General features: G+C 39.9%; 1 protein-coding gene across 1 annotated transcript in view; it reads right to left on the bottom strand.

Moving 5' to 3' along the window:
* Positions 1–22,421, bottom strand: part of PDZRN4 (PDZ domain containing ring finger 4) — a 104,311-nt gene that overhangs the window by 18,397 nt on the left and 63,493 nt on the right. Inside the window, 2 exon segments of the mRNA XM_030478299.1 lie at positions 1,131–1,190; positions 1,192–1,230. Coding sequence (XP_030334159.1) covers positions 1,131–1,190; positions 1,192–1,230 — 99 coding nt within the window.

Raw genomic sequence — 22,421 nt, 5'->3', positions numbered from 1 at the left:
AATTCCTCATTCTTGTTCCAAGGCTGCGCTTTTCAGCTTCTTTGACACTGCTGCTGGCCTGAAAACGTGCAATATTGCCTTCACACCTGCTCCACTGATATGCAGGAGAATTCTCTTTATTGATCATCTCTGGTCCATGAAACTTCACTCAGAATTTAGAATCACAGAATCGTAGAATATCTCAACTTGGAAAGGACCCATAGGATCATCAAGTCCAACTCCCTGCTCCTCACAGGACTACCTAAAACTAAACCATATGACTAAGAGCATCAACCAGATGCTCTTTGAACTCTGACGGGCTTGGGGCTGTAACCACTTCCCTGGGGAGCCTGTTCCAGTGACCAACCATCACCTTAGTGAAGAATCTTTTCCTAATGACCAAATCTTGGTTCAACTTGCCACAAAAGTGACAAAATTTGGAACACACTTCACTCAGGACAATCACCCGTGAGCTTGGACTCACCAGTGGACTTTGGACTCACAAGAATTCTGCTTTATCCAGAAAAAACAACCCTCTTTGAATGGCTGGAAACTCAAAGGGAGCTAGCATTTCCTGAAAGTCTTGCAGGACTGACCCTGTGAAACTCTAACACCCTGTTGAAATGTGCTGGATGCATGTTTTCCTGGTGAAGCCAATGAAAACCTGAGGGTTCATCCCATCTCGGTATCCAGTACTTACTTTTTTGTCTGGTAAAAAAAAATTATTAGCCTTTCTCTCCACCCACCTGTGGGTATGGTTTGTGTGTACCACAACTGTAACAAAACCACAAATAACAAAATAATGATTATCCACTCTTACAATTACGAGGCTGTGGCAGGAGAGAGAATGCAAGCAGGGGGTGGAGAAGGTGCTTTTCTCAAAATATTTCATGTGCTTTTCTTTGTACTTCCCTAACTACGATGTAGGTTAAAACCATTCACGTAAAACAAACTCACTAGTAATAATTACTCTACTTGGGCAACATAATTTAAAGTGATTAATCCAAATGAATTTGAAAATGACACATGCTGGGCTGATGGCTGACACTTCAGCACTCCGGTCTCGGAGCACTTGCTCTTAAATTCCCTGGAACATTCAGCCCTCCACATTGAGCATCTCCCACGCTCCTCCCCATTGACAATGTCCTTACCTCACTGACATAGATCCCTGTGTCCTCTTCATCATCTGTTCTGTAACAGACAGTCAAGCCCCAGGCTTTCCTGGCTGCTAATGCGGCACAGCTCCACCTCCTACAAGAAACACACGGGCTTGTATGGTGGCTTTTTGCCAAGGGTGGAAAAATTTGTGTAGCACAAGGGAGCATGAGCGGGTGGCCGACTGCAGGACATACTCATTCTGTACGATCTACTCATATTGCCCAGTCCTGACAAACAGTGCTTTGTGTACATCTTTAACTGGGTAAAATATTCAGTGAATTAAGAAGGAAATCTCAGTACACTGCAGGTTCAAGCCATACAGAAACAGTTCAGTAAGACATGCTGAACTTTGACCAAATATGGCTGTGCATGGATTTTGCAGTTTTTTTGCTTTTGGATAATAGAAGCTGAACTTACAGTTATACTACATAGTCATTTTAGTCCTATCACACCAACTATTGATTTATAGGATATAAGACAGGCTGGCTACACATTCAATCTATCACACAAATGCCAGTCCCTTTCTAACAGCAATCCAAGCATAAAGTCATTATAGCGTATCTATCCATTAATAGCATACATAATTCCTTCCCTGGCCAGTTTAGTGTTCATAGCTTCATTGCTTGAAGCTGTTAGTTAACAGACGGATGCTTCAAGGAATCTCCTGTGGAGCTGAACAGCCGTAGGGCATCTTCCTCAATTGTTTGAGATGATGCAGAAAACATTATTTTTAGTGCCAGATGTCCAGCAGTGGCATCTACATTGAAAAGTGAAGTTTTTAGGGCAGATGGTGCAGTTGGTAACTACTACAATACACCCATCTGAGTTAAGCATCGTTAGGGTTTCATGGGGGAATAATTCACAAAAATGCAAGCACTGTGAACAAATAATCGTAATAAAGCACGATGAATCCAATAGCACAGAGTATTAGCTGTGGTTGTAAATGAGAAACTTTAGTCCAATACATGTATTTGAAGAGAATTTGCAGGTGACATTTCTGTCGTGGTTTAAGCCCAGCTGGTTAAGTCAGCTTTTGCTGAACTTAGCTTTTGCTTCTCATTGCTGGCATAAAACGAAGAGAAACAAACCCCACACTTTCATTCTCAGTCTGTGGTAGAGCTTGTTTGCCCCCATCCCCAGAGATATCCTGCAGATTAATCCATAAACAGGTACCAGACACACAGCACTGAGGACTCACTACTGAGTTCCATCCAGTTATGGGGACCAGGTGCTGAAATACGACAACTTACAGAAAAACTTCATTAATTTCAGCTGAACATTTTTTACTGCTATGGCTCACTCCCCTGCTCCCTCACCAACGTACACATTTACACGGGTTCAGTACCTGCATAAACCCTATAAACTTATCCCTGGTCTTTGGACTTTCAATGTCTTAATGAAAACTAAGAAAACGTAGAAAATACCATGAAACCAGTATTGTTCTTTAGTTTTTCTTAAATATGGTAGGAGTTGTAAATATGGTGGTAAGAAGTGGAATTAGTCTCCAGTAAACATGTTATACATCGAGTTTGAAAGAAGAAACGGGCCTGTGTTTTATTAGGGAAGAGAATTGCAGTGACCTGATTTTGGCATTGGGAGATAAGTATGTGTACTGGAGGGAAAGCCTATTTCAAACCGTATAATAACTGGATGGCCTGCCAGGGGAAATGAACACTTGACTAGAAACTGCCAATATTAGGGAGAAATTACAGTAACAAACGGCTTCAATGTACCGAGCAACAAGGTATACTATTTAAGGGAATTAAAGAAGCGTTGCGGTCCTTGCGAGGCCTATAAGGAAGCCTAAAACACACCATAAAGACTGATACTGGGACTTTAAATCAAGGCAAATGAGGAGCTGTACACACGCTGAAATCGATTGACTTTCATTGTCCTGCTGGCACAAACCTCCCGTCTCCCTGCACTGAGGCTGGACAGGGCCCCAAGGACTGCTCTGGAACGTAATTTCTTTGGTGAAGAATGACCTTGAAGTTCTAGTGGATGATTTGTCTCAAAATGTTACTGCAAAGCTGTACGAATGTTTTGGGCTGCCAAATAAACTGAATCCTTTCAGCGTGGCTGGCTCAATGAGTGGAATAATTTAACCATTTAGGGCACGAAAGAGCAAAGGAAAATGAGGATGGCCTTAAAGGCTCCATCCTGGGAGTCTGAGAGGTGTTGCTATAACTGCCTCTGGGAACCCAGCTGATGACCACTATCAGTGATTAATATCCTCTGACTGGGGATGCACCAGTCCTGGCTGTGCACAGTGTGTGAGTTGCCACAGTATTGTTTTTCTGCCCAAGAATACAGCTTAGAGCTGAGATTTGTACTTGGTAGTCTTGGGAACTACCACTTTCGATTAAATGAGTGTATGGATGTAGTCTGATGATTTGAGCACGGGCTATGGCCACTTAGAAGGTGTAGGATACTTATGACTGAGATACTGGTACTTAGTACTAAAGGCCAAACCAAACATCTCATGGTTTTGATTCTAGACTCAAGCACATACTCAAGTAATATCCCATTCAGGGCATGAGGGAGAAGTTGGGATGAGGTCTCTTGCTTTGCGTTGGAAGTCATTCCCAGATAACTGCCTTTTTCCCACTGGGCAACTGTACTATTACCTTCATGGCATCTTTCTTTTTTATAGCAAGTGTGATATAGGCTGTCACATTCAATTATATCAGGGCTTTTCCATCTTTGGAAAATTTTTAAATTTAAAGTTTTTTAAACACTTTGCATAAAATATTAAATAATTTTTCAGAGCAACAGCCCACAAGTCCGATCTTTATATAACAAGCACATCCGAAAACAACTTCAACAGATGAGCAGCAACTGAGACACGAGACAACCTGGACCATCATGGGTCAAATGCATTTGACATTGCATTTCGCGACAGATGCTTTTTAGTGTTTTTTTTCCCCAATGGGTATTTAACAGAAGAAGCAACAAAGTTTTGGCAGCAGTAATGAATTTGTAGAATGTAATTTCCTTTTCTGGAAATCCTTTAGACACAGCAAAAAACACGCACGCACATATAGTAGCTTCTCTTTGGGTTTTGTATGTGTGCACATAGGAACTGAACCGAAAGTCTTTTGAAATTCACCCATTTTAAAAATAGGTAAGAAACCATATTGGAAATTCACAAGTGTGCTGACAGACAGATGGTGGGAGGAGAGGGGCTGACGAGACAGCTCACGAGATGACAGCCTCCTCCCTTTTTGGGCACTCTGGGGGCAGCTGCCTCTCAACACAAAGAGTATTCTGCTGCCAAGTGACAGAAATCAATGCCAAATTGCTATATCTTTGACTTGCTTCTTTTTTTCTCTGTGTGGGCAGAACAATAACTCAGTGCATTGCCACAGTGAAGACAATAGTTTAAAGTGTTTAGCTATAAATTACTCAGTTAAAACAAAGACATGGAAATTAGAATAAGGAATATCCTGTCTTTAAAGACAGGGATGCAAATTTCCAAGGCAGCTCATTTCTTCAGACATAAAAAAGACAGGAAAGAGGTGCAGGTCATGCTCCTGAAGGACTGAAAACTGGTTATACTGGTCATCCTCTAAAGTGATGGAGTAGCGACTGTAGCCTCTGGCTCCCAGTTAAAGGCCGTCATTTGCTTCAATGATGGAAAACCAGTCAGCCTCAGGAGATGTAAGACCAAACAAGGAGCTGTCACCTCTTTGAGGAGGGAAGGCTAGGTTAATACTGCCATTTCTCTCAAGTGGTAGAGAAGTAGATTATAAATGTCATCAAGTGGGCTGTTGGCTTTCTAGAACTGCTGGAAAGAGGTTAAGAGCTATTAAAGGAGATCTTGTAAAGTTTGCATCTGTTTGCAGTAATAGCTATCTTTCTACTAAAAGCTAAAATTCAGAGTAAAGCTGACAGTCTGTTAGAAAACAGACCATGAGCCCTTCAATGACCATTCTTAAACAGTTTTTCTGGGGCAAAAAAAGCTTCACATTTTCCCTCCGCATCCTGGAAAACAGACTACAGCCTAAGAGAGAAGTTGGTAAATTTGTATGTTGAAGATGTTTACAAGAGTTATTAATCTGATGACCCTGTGCTGGAATAACTGCACACATGGAATCCTATTCTGCCTCATTTTTCTTTGCTGACCACTCTGGCAATACTCTATACTAAGCCATGCACACCTTTGAATCCTTCCACCACTTTCTGTCAGGATTAGCTACTCCCTGTTCAACCCATTTACAATGTGGCTGAGCTCTGCTCCATCTCATCACAGCCTCTCTCACCTCCATTTGAACCATCCCACCCTGGCACCCCTCTCCCACAACACAAACCTTTTGTCCTCATTTTCAAAACCTTTCACAATTCACAGTTTTGCTAAGCAACTCTTCACTCATATTCACAGATGGCAGCCTCAGTCGTCAGCCTTTTTCTCTCGTTTCCCCCAAATATTTCCATTCTCAGTTAGTGCCCACGTCCACACAGCCCCTGCATCACCTACCTTTTACTTTCACCTTATAACCCATCCTGTTATGTCTTCTATAGAAATCCTAAGAAGGAGAAAAATGACTGCTATAGCTGAACCCAGGACAAGAAATTACTGCCTGGTAAGCATGAAGTCCCATCTAGTAAAGTGGCCGCTTCACCACGTATGAATCATGCATACAGCTGGGCACTACCAAAAATACCCTATTATTACTGCCCCTTTGTTCTCCTTCCTCACTCTCATCCTCTGACCCTTTGTTTGTCTTGCCTTCTCACACATTTGTGTGATAAGAAGACATTTTTCTATGGGTGGGAAATAAGGCAAACAAGAAATTAGAGCTCAATACAAATTAGTTGTGATGAACAGCAAGCTACCCTCTCCTTAAGGTAGGAGACTCTCAAAGCCCATACAAGAACTTTCAGTGTTTGGAGGCATCTGGGTGACATTGAAACTCAGAACAAACTTGAGATCTGATTGTCCCTTGCCCACAAACTGCTGGGGAATGAGTGCATTCAGGGAATCTCTTATGCTTTCTGTGATTGATAATATAATTTTTGTTGAATTTGACCTCTTATATTTACAGAACTAGCGAACACATTAAATTCCTTCCATGGAAGAGTAACTCTTGGGCTGCTCTAGTGCAAAGGAGGTTTAAGGAGAAAAAAATTACCCCAGCTATAAATGAGTTTAGAATCCATTTGCTGGACACTATAACGCTATCTCATCTCATTCTATGTCCATTTTTAATTTTGTGCACTCATGACTTACTGATTCTGAAATGCAATAAGACTAGTTTACTGTATGTACTGTAGAAGAGTAGTTAACAGAAGTTAATCAACTATTTAACATAATTCTATATCATGACAGTGCTAAACTCTACACTTGGCTACCTCACATCCAAATATGAAGGACTGGGAGTCTCCTGAGACTACGCTGACAAGTAAACTTGCTGATCTCCTTTGCAATCAGAAATACAAATGCAAATACAGAAACATGCTGATCCATTTCTAGAATGGAAACCTCAAAAAAAGGTTACCATCAGAAATGACAGAGGATGAACTTATTGATATAAGTAACTGGTTGCAAGATCAAGAAATATAAATTTTCTAAAAAATCACTGAGTGTATTTTAGACTACTGGGCATATGTCTGAGGTTCTTCCCTGGATGATGCCCTATACCAAGGAAGGGAAATTTCCCTACCTTCTCAAATTCAGCATAACTTTGAAAAAAACATTAGTAAGATCTTGCCTTATAAGAGTTTTTTAGCCAGTTCCAGAACTTTCCTGTGTTTAAGTCTCTGTTCCCTGTTCAACTGTAATTACTTTGGTGCAGTCACCTCATGTAACTTTTTGTGACTTGTTTTCCTTATCTATAAGAAGAAAACAATGCAAACACCACCAGAGTAGCAGGATATAAAAGAATAAATGATTACGGAGTATTTGAAAGGCACTGTAGAAATATTACAAATATACTACATTCTTCCAATATTCCCTGTCTGCCTTTATAGCAATTGTTGTACACCACTAAAAGGACCAACAGAGACTATCAAAATCACCATAGCTACTGAGTTCCCTTCATCCGTACAGTATATCAGAGTAATGGGTCTCATGAACTCTGGTAACACCATTAGCAGGGAGAGCATCGAATCAAAGCGCAACAGTATTTTTCCTAAACGGACAGTGTGTGATCATTTAAGTTAACATTTAAGTCCCCATTACAATGAGAAAATCATCTCATCGTTGAGACATAGTCAAATACCAAATTAATTTTAATTAGAGTTGTTCTCCAGTGTAACAGAACCTGTGATTCATCGTTCAGGGTTTGAATTTTTGTGACACGGTAGGACAGAAGACCCTAAACACGTTCTGCTTACAATACAGTCAGCTATTAAACTTCTTAGTATTAACTAGCATCTACCTTCTCCCATTTGACTACATTATCTTTAGAAGAACAGAATGTCAGCTTTTCATGCTGGTTATATATCAGTATAGTCCAGCCTGTAAAACCAAAACACTGTGTTTTCTTCTCTCTCCCCTTTGAACAACTCTCCTGAATAAGGAAAAAAACCAACAGGAGAAGGGAAGTTTTGCTATTTACAAGTATTCAACCGCCAGGTTTTGAATTAGGAGCCAACTCAACAGTATAGCTTTTAGAAAAGGAAGTCACCACAGTGTATTGGAGATGGATTCCTACTCACCAGAAGAAAGCTAAAAAGCTGCCAGTCCGGAAAAGTCCTTGTGTGGTGAAACAAACAATGCAATTCAGATATGCTTCATCCCAAAATGTATGAAAGAGCTGTGTCTTGGCTCAAGTCTCTAAGGCTGACAAATTCCATCTACAAAGCCCACAGTCAGGTAATGTATTCTAAGGTAAAAGAATGTTGAGAGAAGCAGTTTATGGAGGTCTCTGGATTGAGCAATTTTTCTTTACCATAGGATGATTACTAGTACCTCTTGGATCCAGACCAGATTACAAATTGTTACTAGTTGCTATTATTGCAACATCAAGGAAAAAAAATACAAAAAATAAATTGTGATCTTCATAGCCACACAGAACAACATGGTTATCACCAACTAGTGAATTACTGCCCATCACTACATAAGGGGTCATGTGCATATTATTGCATGCAATGAGTGGAATCAATGTCTGATGATCGAAGGAGGAGTGTAGTCTTTACCATAAATTTTAAGAAAAAACAAAAACCAAAATAATAAAGCAAAATAAAAAAACAGTAGTTACTTTTATTTTTGCTTTTCCTTTTTACCTGTTGTAATAGCTGAGAAGCTGTTTAATGTTCATCTTGCTAATGGTATAATTGACGGAATGATTAACTGAATGAAGCACAAAAGGCCAAGAACAGACTACTTACAGAATAGCTCAATGAAGAATTAACTGAGAAAGTACATTAAGGTCTGAATTATTTTAATAAACCGGTTATACTGAAAAAAAAAAAAAATCCTCATCCATCTGAGCTGGCGTCACTCTTCCTCAAACAGAAGTGCACAGGGACCACAGGGATTACACACACCTTAAAATTAAGATTCACTTTTCAGTATCATCTTTCTTCTACACCTTTATGGGCGAGATCAACGTTCAGGTTATATGCATAACTGATTTTTGGCTGCTCTTTACACTTTCTGTCAAGGTTACTGTAAGAAGATTGTCCTGCAAAGTCAGATCAATTTTATCAGCTTCTTGCCAGTGGTGTCTGTAAACTATGGAAATCAAGCAAAACTTGCTCTCAACCTCATAATTGGGTCTAGTAATCCCAACTCTGCAGTTCTTATCACTGGGAGTGAGGTAAGCATTTGGATCAATTATCAGTCAGGTTCCAAACAGCGAGCATCCTGACAGAATCTCGCTAATCACTTTCACTTTCTTTGGTCTCTTCCTCACATGACTGAGAGGATATACCTTTTTCCAGACTGCCAAATCACCAGTCATTTACATTACAATCTTCTGTTAAATTTAATCTTCATAATGCCACACTTGTCATCACTGGCAAGTAATTCTGCTCGTGAAATAAAAATAAACAAATATGAACAGAACCAGAGCTATCCCTCACTTTTCTTACAGGAACAGTTCAACTAATTAAGTCCTAGGAGGGCAGAGAGCTAACAGTGGAGCTAACTAAAAAGAAAAATTCATTCCCAAATTCAGATGTGATGAGAATGGTATTACATGTTACACATAAAGACCATGCCAAATGAGTGTGGGTTATAAAACAGAGGAACAACAGCCTGGGTTTGCAACAAAAAGCATCATCAGCAGATAAATGATGTTCTTTAGGAACTCCCTTTAAAAGACCATTTATTTCACTTCAGTACCATGCAGTAGGAGTTGCGACTGTCACTTACAATGATCGTGGTACACTATGGGTAAGACTACAGACTTCAAACAGATGCTTGGTGTTCAGAGAAGTATCCACATTTCACCTTAACCAAATCATGTTTCCAACTCTCTTCACCTAGGCTTTGTTGAGCAGTTATGTCTTTAACAATGACGAGGTAATCTGAGGGAAACTCAGAAAACAGATGTGTAAATCCAAGCACCATTAGAAGTCTTAACAATAATCTATTTTAAATATTATGAATTTTTTCTCCTATGGGCTGCCTATCTTGCTTAGATGAAGAGAATCTACGGTACCTTCGGTGTACATTTACAAAGTAATTTCATACTAAAGTAGGTATTTTGTTTTCAGGCTTGGGTTGGGTGTCAAATATTTAATTGTTTACTTGTGTGTGCATGTGTTTGTGTGTGTGGAGGGGAGGTAGTATACGTGCGTAAATTTATGTATATGAATATATAGGTACATACACTGTGTATATATCTGTGCGTAAGGGTGCACTCAGCAGGTCAGTTACACTGCAAAGAGTCTCCCCTGGCAATGACGAAACAATTCATGTAAGAGCATGACTGCAACTCTTGAAAACACACTTACAATGAGAAAACAAAAGTGTCAGATGACATCCACTATTCACAGAACCAGAGCAGTGACATTTACAGCCATCTCTGGACTCTATTGATGACAAACTATGTAGAAGACTAATTATTCATTAATAATTACAAAAAGAGAAATGGAAAAAGGAAGCAAGAATTTTTAGTTTGCTAGAAAAGCTCCTCTGTCATAAGCTAGATCATTCAAACATGAAACCCTTCTTTTACTTTATCTCCATGATAACTACATGTTTAGGGTGGGATACTGTAAAGAAACAGCTCAAAGGAGTGACTATAAAGAGGAAACACCTGTCACTGCAGCTTTCTTAAGTGTACCAACGAAAAAAGATCAAAACCACTTGGGATTCTGGTGGGATTCTGGGACTGCCAGATTGAATGCAAGTCATACTGCAGGCAAACAAAGACTTCCTAGACCTGAGAACTATCCTAACGCCATCAACAGTTATGGTCTCTTGTTAAAAGGATTTCTAGGAAATGCATTAATGTCTAATTATAGGCTATGTAGTAGAAGTATTCAGTGTGAAACAGGGTGCAATGAAACTGCCTCCCCGCCGCCTCCACAGGTCACTGCAGGGTCCTATTGCCTTGTTTTCACAGTGAATAAGCTTGTCTTTAAATGCTTGTGGTGGATTTAATTTACAAACACTGGCCACCTCCACTGGAAAAAGAATGCTTCCAATCATAAAGCCACAGCTCTTAACTCCTCTGGTACCTTCAACACGGAAGGTAACAAGTATTGCAGGATTTTAGCAGATTATGGTTCAGTTTTAGAACCCATTCTGTAAACGCTTGTGGAGTTCAAGATTTCACTTTTAAAACATTCTCAAGTTGTGAAAACAACCTAAAGATCTAAGTTCTTTTTTCCCCTTTCTAACATTCCCAATATGTTCTCTTATGCAGATTTTACACAGACAGGCACAACCACAATGTACTTGGAGGCTATTTGGATGGAAATAGAAAAGCTACGGAGCAAGACGGAGTCAGCCTAGATGTAAACAAGCTGGAACTGCTGGCAGCTGTGCTGTTAAAAATAAAATTGCATTCCCCACTGTCTTCTCACTTATCAATTTTGACAGAAGACTGTCCTGACTTCTCATAAACTACATCGAGAAGGACAAATCACATTGGGTGTCAGATTTACCAGAATGGATTTGGTTGGTAGCCTACCACAAAGAAACAGTGGGTTATCTCCATTCCACATGGTGGGGAAAAACAATGCTCTGTTCAAGGGGTGGGGGCTTTGCCTTATAGACTAAAGTGTCATTTAATCCTCATTTTTTCAAGTCTGGTTTAGATTTCAGAATCTCTGACATAAGATTTGTTTACTTCAAAGCAGAAAGAAAAAATACCAGCAAGCATTTCTCAAATGCATAATCCAAAAGCAAATACAATGCAGAATGTGAAATATTTAAAAACAAAATCACTTTCCTGATCTCCGCTTTGTAGCTACACTTAGAGCCACATGCCGGTTTGTGTTCAGACAAAGAATGCTCTGGGACAGAGGATATTATAGACAATGATACCCAGTCGTTTAAAAAAAAAAACAAACCCAAAAAGAAAGAAAAAAAGGCAGTAGCAGAAAAAACCAAAATTAATATGCTGACATATATGGCACCTATTAATAAATTAGCATCTTGCAACTGTAGCAGCAGAATTTGGCCCTGTAGCTGATGAATCCTTTGATAATAAACGAAGTTCCAAATGGATATGGGAATTCACTCTCTCCTGCAGCTCTGGAGAGAATATTTTCAGTGCACACTACATTTCTATGTAGGAAATCAAACAAATGGAGTAACTTAAGGCATGGCAAGCCTGCCAGTGCATATTCAAGCAGTCTGATGTTGTGATGATCAGTAACAGTCTGATGGCTCTGAGTGGGAAGAGGAAGACACACAAGCGTCAGCTGAGAGTCCCAGTGGGTGAGGGATGAGGGGTGGATAGCAGTCGTGGAGCAGATGGGGGAATGGGTTGGGACTGTATGAATGGTTGGTGGCTGGACTACAAATGTGAGAAACCTTTGATCACTGCGCTATGAACAAATTTAGCGTTGCAGTGGGAGGAAGGGTCTAAGCAATATAGGGATAAGATAAACACAACGTTTAATTCTGTGGGCCTCCAGACTCGGTGTGGCCTTTCTGGCTTGCTTTTAAACAATATTTTTAAGCCTTGAGCTTAAAGACAAATGATGGACTTCACAGAGATTGTATCTCATAAGGAAGTCCAAGAGAGAAAAGAAACCCATTTACAGATCACAGGCTTCCTGGCTGCAACAGCCAACAGTACATCCTCCACAAAGTCACAATCATCCACTTGAACCTCAGTTTTCCCTCTTAGCTAGCATGCATAATACCAAATCTCCAGATCCCTGTCAAACAGATAAATCCAAAAAATCAACCCTTATAGGAAGTATTAAACATACAGTATTCTAAACCACTATTAAACCCCATTTTTTTCCCCTATTGTCTGCATGATCACATTGGAAAGTAAAATGTCCTCAGCATACTTTGTTATTTTCAAGCAAGCCATGGTCTTACTTTTGTCCCTAATTCTTTCAACCTCTCTACTCATTTTCCCTATTTCTGTTCTTTCCCTATGGTGCAGTATGAATGCTAATTTATTACAAGTACTCAACTATATACATATGTTTTCCTATGTTATATATGCATTTATGTTTTCACCTGCTTGAGACCCAACACCCCTTCTGGTACGTTCTGCACTTGAGAAAACCAAGAAGTCTTGCTTTCTGAGCAGAGAGATTCATGATGAACTGCTTATATATAGTATTTCTCAGCAGTCAGCTTGGTCCTCACTTTTGGTCTTTCACTCAATAGAAGTGTGAAGTTGCAAGGATACGAGAAAGAGTTTAAAGTATAAATTAACTAGCTGATAATATGCAGCGAAGGGTTTCCTTTTCACTAATCCTAGATTCTACATTCTCACTTTCTTCTCATTAAACAAAGTAGGTGGGAATAGTACAGACAGGGCAGAAACTGAACCTTATGGTAAAATGAGATAAGCAGACTGGAGTAGAAACTATTCCATTGTGCAGTGTGCGTGAATACACTGAACTCACATTTACTCGCAGCCTCTATATTCCCAAGGTATACCTCACATTTGGACAATTTTGACCAAAAAAAAATCCAAAAAACCACCCAACCAAAAACCAGAAAGTAATATTACACCTATTTGAAGAAAAAAAATCTGACTTTTCATTAAAGCTCCTATCCTGACTGCCACATTGAAACTCTTTGGCTTTCAACATTGAAAAGTAAGAGATACAGCTGAAGAATCACTGGTCTGAGCCATTTAAGGAGGGGGGGATCCCATCAAACTTTACCAGTCCAATTCTTTTGGTTTGGGGGCTTTTCAGAACTTGTTCCACAACCTGTTTTCCAATGAAAATGGCTTTGCCATAAAATGTTAGAATGAACCTTCTCTTGGTTACCAGTGCTCCATGTCTGGCTAGAAGTCCATTAACTAATTAGGTGGCTGGAGAACATCTCCTGTGAGGAGAGGCTGGGAGAAATGCATCTGGTTAGCCTTTTGAAGAAAAGTTATCTTCTTAATAATGAGATCTTATTGCTTCCTTCAAGTACCAAATGCTAGGGTCCAGAGAAGTCAGAACCAGACTCTTCCTGGATGCGTACCGTGACAGCCACACGAGACAACAGACGTGAATTGCTACTCAGGAAATTCCCAGTAGATACTTAAGGAAATAAATTGCTTCTTACCATGAGGGTAGTCAAACACTGGAACAGTTGTCCAGAGACCTTGTAGACTGTATACTATAAAACATATCCAGCTATATCAGCTATATAATCAGCATCCACTTCTTTGCTCCTCTATGACATGCTGTTTCTGCAATTTCTGGACTTGCCTCAAATCGTGGTACTTGAAAGCAACTTGGAACATTTCATGGTGACATCTACTGAAGGGAATGTGACAATATGTGCACATCAGTGCTAAGATCTTTACAGACACCAGTGCTAAGATCTTTACAGTGACTTCTACTTTTCTGTTTGCCATTCACTGTGTTGGAGATTATGGTCTGGAAGGGATCCAACACCTTCAAAAGCTCTGTGGACTTGGAAACCAGTCTCCACACTTGAGACTGTCAGATCTACCCTTCTCAGTCCATGAATGTCCTCTTTGATACAACATGGACCTTCTTAGGAGAAGACCCCAATATGTGGAAACACTCAAATATGACATGCTTCAAAGGGTAAAGGAAAACCTGTTAGAAGTAAGAATTCTGATAAGATCAGGAATTTCAAGTCCCCAGAAGATTGCTATTCCCCTTCCAAAACCACATGTGCTACAGCTGTTTCTAAACCCGATTCCCAAGTATCCTAAGTTTATCAGAGAGCCCCTTCCCAGCTCAGACCTCTTTCTAGACTGTAGCAAGTGCCTTTTTCTAGTCAACAAAGTCCAGAGGTTTATGGGCTGTCATAGCTGCAGCTCAAATCAGCTGAGAATCACTTGGTGCAATTAGCTTTCACTTTTCACAACACATTCCACCTACTGCAGGTAAAATGGTACTTTACTTTGCTGTATTTCAAAACTGTTGCTGCCCAGCACTTGGCTCTGTAAACATCATTATTACCTCTGCTGCCTGCTTTGTGCCTGAAACGTGTCAGAAGATTTATCTGCCTCATCAGCACTTTTCTACAGACCCAGGCAGCCCAATCGAAATGGGGAGGCCATAACAGATGTGCCAACATCTGCTGCAACAAGCATTTATCTGGACAGCAGAACGCGTAGCTGTAGATCAAAGTCTGAACCAGTACAATTCCACATGTTTAGACAGCCTTGATCTACAACTGTGTGAAGGCTATTTTGGAATATTAATTAAAATCAAATTGAAAATGTAATTTTTTCAGTTTTAGACAGCTGTGAGAAATATACCTTCCTGTAATTCAGTTTATGCCTTTCAGACCACAGTAAAGGCAAACTACTATAAAAAAGCTAAATTTAAAGTTGAGCTTATAAAATTAGAATTCTTAGAAAAACACCATTAAAAATTCTACCTCATCCATACTCGTTTACTTTGAGACATATATGTGTTAAAATATGTACAGTTGAAACATGCAAATTTTAATCACATACATGTGCCTATAAATCAAACACATGAAGCGATAGGCAATGACTTTTAAAATGCATTTTTATTTTCCTGGCACCAAAGTGAGGTCTATGGGTACCATATCCATGCTGAGTTTCAGCTGTTCAAACTTCTGTTGCACACGGACATGTCCTCACCCCCAAAACGCATACTTGGATGACTGATGAAATCATGAGATGAAATATAAAGCAAACTCATCATCTGTTTTTTTGATGTGCAATTACAGTTTCACCTGTATTCCGCTCACGAACATGCCCTCCAGGAATGACTATCACATTCTCTTTGAAGAGCTGCCTCATTAAATAAAAAAGCAAACTTCCAGAGAAAAGACCTCTCCTGCTTTTTTGATTTCTCCTCTGAAGGCCCAGCATGCATAATATTGAAACCTTGTTTAAAGCACATTTTCTCGTAAAAGGTTCCCTTCTTGCTAGGGGGATTCGGCCCTTGCTTCCTGTGGCTCTTGAATTTCTAGGATTTAATTTCTTAAGCTTTAAAATAGTGACATTATAATAGCTGGTTAACATGTACTTCTGTTATTTTTAAAAGAATATGTAAAAGAAATTATTTTCTCCCATCTTTTCTCTGTGTAGGCTAGATTCTATGTTTCCAAGATAGACTACACAAAACTTTCAAGCAGAACACATATGAAAAATAGCATTAATAAAATCCTTAGAAACATTTTCACTGTAAAGCATATACAGAGATACATGGTATTATAGTATAAAAACTGTCTGAACAAAGCATTTCTCCAAAACAGATTTATAATCCACAGATTTCCATAAACATGAAAATATTGCCAGCACCTTTTTCTTCCTTTGCTGAGAGAAAAAACACATAGCATATGTTGTAATGTTGCCCAACAGTAAAGTGCTGCTGAACTAAGCTCACTTTTCTTCATTTTCCTGGAAAAACATAAGCTCTGACAACAAGGAAAGATTTTTATTAGCTTTCAGGTGAAGTGAGGAGTAATCCTGTGTTTGTTTTATGAAATCATGAGACAAAATGAATATGACTTGATATACTTTCCTCCTGTTTTAAAACACAATAAATGGTAATAACTTTGATAAATTTGCCCATGTCAGTTTTGTGTCTTTTTCTCCCCACTGTCTCATGATCCTCTGTAGTTGTGGACACAATTAAAATCCTAATGTTGGGATATTCATTACTTAAGGGAGGTGAGATGACAGCAACTTCATCTGCTTTGAATGTCAGAATTTTGTGATGACATCCAGTAACACACTCAAAATTAACAAACAACTGTGGCAGAAACTACCCTGACATCCTTTTCCATCTAAATGATCCAATGACTAGCAAGGAGGAAGAGTGATTTAATGGCCAAAAATTGACGCATTACAAGTAAAGGCTCCTGGGTTTTTACTGCCAGTTCTGTTACTGACTGACTTGCAAGTCTTTCAATTAAAACTGTCCTTAGTTCACCTCCTTGTGAATTCCTGTAGCAATACAGGACATGGTAAGACTGAAGAACCTCAGTGGAATGGTGTTAAGTTTGATTAACTTATACTTGAAAAGTGACTTCAATTCTTAAGAGACAGATGAAAACATAAAAGGAAAGACTGCTCCTTTTACCCACTCCTTTGCTCATTTGCAGCATACAATGGCCACAGTTAGGGAGAAATTACATATTTATTATTGTCTACATGTAAATTATGCTGACTTAAATCCCTAGGCATCTTTAAAAATAAAATTGCCAGTGAAATACATAATCTTGTGCTGTAGTGCACCAAATGCATGCTGAAAGTCTTCTTTCACAGTGTTATTCAAAGAATTACAGCAAAAAAATATTTCAGTGACTCTTGTCCATTCATAGTCCATAGTGACAGTCAGCTGGATCACAGGCCAGGTGCTAACAGCTCAGAACTCCTTTTTGAGATAAAAGGAAAAAAGTCCTGAGGAAGGGTTTTAGACCCTGATTCATTTGTAGTGTTTTCTCAGGACTAAGTGGAAAGGACACCGAATAAATCTACTTGTCCAGGAGGATTTCCTCACAAGCTTTTCAATTAAGAGCATTAGAATACAGTCCATTTTTTCCTCTGGATATGTATAATACAACAGGCAGGAATGGAAAAAACCCCACACCCCAGATCTCATAAACCAGAAGGACTTTCCTAAACAATCAAGACCACAGATCACAAGCACACACATATACTTGTTCCCTTCCTTCATGATACTTCTTAACAGCAGATGCTATATAATACTAAGAATTGTCACAGGAGATCAGTATAATGGTGTCAGTGAAATGTCTCTATACCACGGGGCATCCATGATTCAGCCATAACTGCTAGGCAATTATGGAGTGATGGTCAGAAAATAAACATAATACATGAAGTCCTAGTTTACCTCAGCTCACTCTGAGCTGTCAGATCAGTCCCTTCACCACAACAGCAGGTGCATAAGATAAGGCAAGTGGTGAGAAGTATCTGCTTTTCAGCTGGAAATCTACACCACACTTGCCAACAAGCCTTTCACACCCCCCTTAACCACACCAGTCGGTTCTGATGACAATGGAAAAAACAACCCTTGTCCACCATTTCAGCTCTTCTACAATGCAATACCCATGTCTCTATTACGATCTTTATTTCCTGAAGCCTTCTTCTTTAAATTACATCTGGTGGTTGCTGAATTAAAAACCTGCCTTTTATTTGTCAAAGGCTTTTTTGATTCATTCCCAGGTTTTAAAAAGTTCGGGGAAAAAAGAATGCAATTTCAGTAGGAAATACAGAAGAAACAAGCACAACCTGTTAGCAAGTCCCAGAGATTCTACATCTTTCAAGTCTCACTGAAAGACTTGCCAAGTCAGTCAGTAAGTCAGGAAGTTGTGAATGCTCCACCCCTGGCGGTGTTCAAGGCCAGGTTGGATAGAGCCTTGGGTGACATGGTTTAGTGCGAGGTGTCCCTGCCCATGGCAGGAGGGTTGGAACTAGATGATCTTAAGGTCCTTTCCAACCCTAACTATTCTGTGATTCTATGATTCTATAGTAACAGAACTGGCAGTAAAACCACACAGTGGTTTTACCCCTGTCATCCAACCTGAACATGGCTGGAATTTGGTTTGAATAATCCCTGCCCAAACAAGGTTTCTCTCTCTCTCTCACACCCATTTATGCTATTAAATACAAACCATGACTTTATAGCTGTTCAGAGAAATTCTATACTAATGTAAGGGAATCTCTAGAAAACTGTCATCTAAGAAATGTTTTCCATTTTGATGGTTACACATCCACCTTCTGGGTCAGCTTTGTTGTTCAGAAACACTCACTGGGTAACAAAAGTGCCTGACTGCAGCGATGAGAAATGCTGGCAGTGTGTGCACAGAAGCCGTTTCCATAAAAACTGGTTTATTCAGGTGTTAGCAATTGAAGCAGGAGCTCCACTTGCACTGCGGCAAGCGCCTGTAATGCTCACACAGGGGTTTTGCAGGCTATCACAGCTCTGAAGGGAGCTGTTACAGGCTATCAGCTCAGTAATCCTCATGTTAAAAAGGCCTTAAATATGTATTTACAAGATAGACAGATCTGTTTGGCTTAGTGGTTAAATAATCCAAGTGTTTGCAAGGGCCTTTAATATGAATTCGCAGGGCAGGCAGGTCTCTGTTGGCCTATAGCAGCAGTGGTGGGTCTTTCACAAAGTCAGCAGAGACCATGCTTTAGTGGCCCACGAGGGCCTCAACCCACAAAATGCTTATGTGTTCAAGTAACTTCACTCAGATAAACAGCCTCAATCAGGCTGCTAATCTGAATAAGTTTGCTGCTTCTTTTGCTTTAAGGAAAAAAATACCAATAAAATTGATAACTTCAAAAGCCTTACATCACAGAAATGGGAAATGTGAATTTGCGCCTCAAACACCTTTCCCCATCACTATGGGATGAGTGTTACTGGAAAGAATAAATGAATGCATTACTGCTGCATTGTACCTGCTACAATGCTTAGACATGTAAGAGAAAGGAAGAGAACGGGATAAAAATTCACACCTATGGGAGTTTTAAGTGTTCAGTGAGGTCTACACAAAACCTTACTCATGACGAAATTCCCAAAGTTTTCTAGCTTTTCACTCTTCAAGGACCATTTTTAGTGATTTGTGAAAACAGTCAACGGCAATCTGATCCAGAAATGCTCAGGTCAATAGGAAACCTTAGCTATTTCAGTGGTTTGGATCAGGCTAGTGGTAAACTTAAAGGACTAATCTGCATTTACAGTTAACAGATTTATGAGTGCCAAATACTTATCAAAACATTTAAATGAACGGCTGTGCAAACCCATAAATTAGCACTTACATTCAGCATGCACACACACACGTTTATGTCCCTATTCTGACTGAAAATCTCTCCCTTGCGATCTACAAAGCAACAGCATTGAACTTTGAGTATTCAATTTTCACCCCGAGGTGTTAACCAACCCTGAGAGCACTATGGGTTGCTCCACTTCAGAGGAGAGACTGATGATGGAGTAAAGCAACTTCATATGAATCTTCTAATTTTCAGAAGTCCTATTTTCCAGAGCATAGGAGGAATCAAAACAGCATGTGTGTAGTTTCTAGCTTATGTTCCAAGTTTCACAGAGGCACTGGGTGGGAAAAATGCCTTTTCACATGGCTTTTTCTCAAAATACTATGCTCTTTTGTGGCTGCTGTTTCCTGCAGGACCTCTGATCCTTTCACTGTCTGGACACAAAAGGCTTCATAAAAACCAACCAAAGAAAGATTTCACGTGCACGTGCCTCATGTGGTTGTCTGCTGATTTAGTGACATGCATTAACTTCCTGAGCAAAAACATAAAGAAGCTCATTGGTTTATAACATCTTAAGTGAGAGCACCAGAGAACCTTGTAATTTCATATAGGGTCAACTCAACCCTTAGCAACTTCTCCCAGGTACTGGTCTTAATACTGCCCATGTTTGTCAATACTAGCATTTGCACACATTAAAACTGGAGTCATCAGATACAGGCAGACTAATACAATGGCTGCCATTCTGTCTTTTTTACTCTGAAAATGTTAATCCTGGCATGGCGGATTGTTGATGTGGTTTTCCAGGCTCCTGCAAGCTATGTCATTATACTGGTGCAATCACTTGTGTCTGTGCCTAAACTGAGAACAATCAGAGCTGGAAAAGTCTTTTAGACAATTATGCTGGTCTTCATAGCACATCCACATCAACTAACACCCAACCTCCCTCCAAAAAACCCCCCTCAATTCTGAGAGCAACTTCAGCCTACTCTTCCTTATATATGCAACAACCTCGACCATTGTTATTCCTTCTCAAGAATGTCTACTTTTGCTGTTTGTAAGAAGCATCCAGGTAGAAATAAGAATCTTTTCCTATCTCAGATACAGCAGATTTTAAAGCTGTAATTCTCTGGAGATATTGGCTCTCACAGCAGAAAACCTCCTGGTTTGCTTTTGCTCAAAAGCTGTTTCAGTACATAGATAGCAGGAAGGTCTCTGCCCTTGGATAAGGACCTGTTTAACTGAACAACACTACCTGCTTGTGGCCTGCTTGTAACATCTTATTTTCTTCTGCCCCTCTTATTGAAAGGCAGTCTCCTGAATAGGACCAGACATCAGTGACACTTTCTTTTGTCCAGCTTGGTCTTTACAACATTCTTTGGGGGGGGGGGGGGGGGGGGTGGGGGGTGGTGGTGGTGGTGGTTTACCTATTTTTTTCACTATTCCACCATTTAAGTGACCTTGTCCCATTAATTTCTGTATTACTGCCAATGTTCCAAACCAAGCATATGATGTTGCTTTCTCCTGGATAGTAGATTCAGAAATATCATTAAAGAAATGCATGCTCATTAGCTTATTTACTCCTCTCTAGCACCAGTATCCTCTGTTCTTCTTACAAGGACAAATTTTAGAGCCATGTTTAACAGAGATTTACTGGGAGCTGTAATACTTTTAGTCCTTTCACCTCATCGATACCAGAGAGTGTGAGGTGTACTCTAACATCACATGATGCAATTCCAGCAGCACAACAGCCACTCCTCACAGACAGATTGGGTGGGCTTGTCCTGAATATCTTTGGCTTTCTTTCACTGATATTGACTGCAAGTCCAACTGAGCATTTACAAATCAGTCAATTCCTACTTTATCTTAAAGGTCCTCATGGGTATTTGGCTATGCCAGAATTGCAAATCTTTTGATCTCTTTCTGCCAACACTGACTGATGCTGGCTCTGCTGTCTCAACATTTACCAACAATTTGGATTCCTTTTAGGACAAGTTTTGCAGCAGCAACATAAGGATGCTCAAGTTGGCTATCAGCAACCTCCCAGCTTCATCATGTTCCCAGCCATTTGTTTACAGTATGGTACTGTATGGAGCCTAATGAGCCTCCTAGGGAGTTCATCCTTCCAAGACAATTGGCTCATACTTGAGTTCATTGCACTATGACAATCTGAGAAGAACCCACTGGGTTTTTCTAGCTTAGAAAAGGAGTAGAAGATTCTTGTAAGTGTCTAATCCTACCAAATCCACTGGCAAGTGTAAGTCCATATCCCCAGTGCTGGCTATCATATGTGATCCTCCTACACACAGATGATAACTCAGGCACTTAAACACCAGAATGTATCTGTAAGCAAGTTCCAAGCTGATCGAAGCTTTCCAGGACATTCCTCTTCTTGGAAAACATTCTTGTTTATAGCACCTCAGTTGCTACCCATCTGATTTCCCTACTTCCTCATTTGGCTGGGTATTTCGCATATATGTCTCAGAACTCATACACTTACAAACCATTTCTAGGAAATAATAAGGTGTTGCCCTAGTTCTTTTTCTGCTCACTATCTTCTTTCAATTCCTTTCTGAAATCTTGAGGTTTGGCTTTGAACACATTAAAACATTATTAAGTTTGCCATGGAGACCTCTGAGCTGTACAGTACAAAGGGAATGCAACTGCATCATACTCGTGACACCAGGTAGGTTTTTTGCTGTGTGTGGTTAGTTAAGTTCACAGCAGAAAATTGCTGTGAATTAAAAAACAATGATAAAATCGTGGAGCACTGATACAATCTTCCTTCTACAGAAAGCATAGTAATAACAAACCTCTTTCCCCTAACACAGGAGAACTCGGATGGTGGGAGATAGAGAATTCTCTGTGCTTCTACCATCCAGCCTGCAGCCTGCAGAGCGCCATAAACAGAGCTTCTGCACCCTCTCTTCTTGCTACTTTCACCCTTAGATGGTAGATGGACAACGCTGATTTTATAAGTTGTTGTCTTCCCAAGTACTTGAG

This window comes from Strigops habroptila, chromosome 3, assembly GCF_004027225.2.
Source record: "Strigops habroptila isolate Jane chromosome 3, bStrHab1.2.pri, whole genome shotgun sequence".
NCBI classification, from domain to species: Eukaryota; Metazoa; Chordata; class Aves; order Psittaciformes; family Psittacidae; genus Strigops; species Strigops habroptila.
This window is presented reverse-complemented; position numbering and strand designations above follow the sequence as displayed.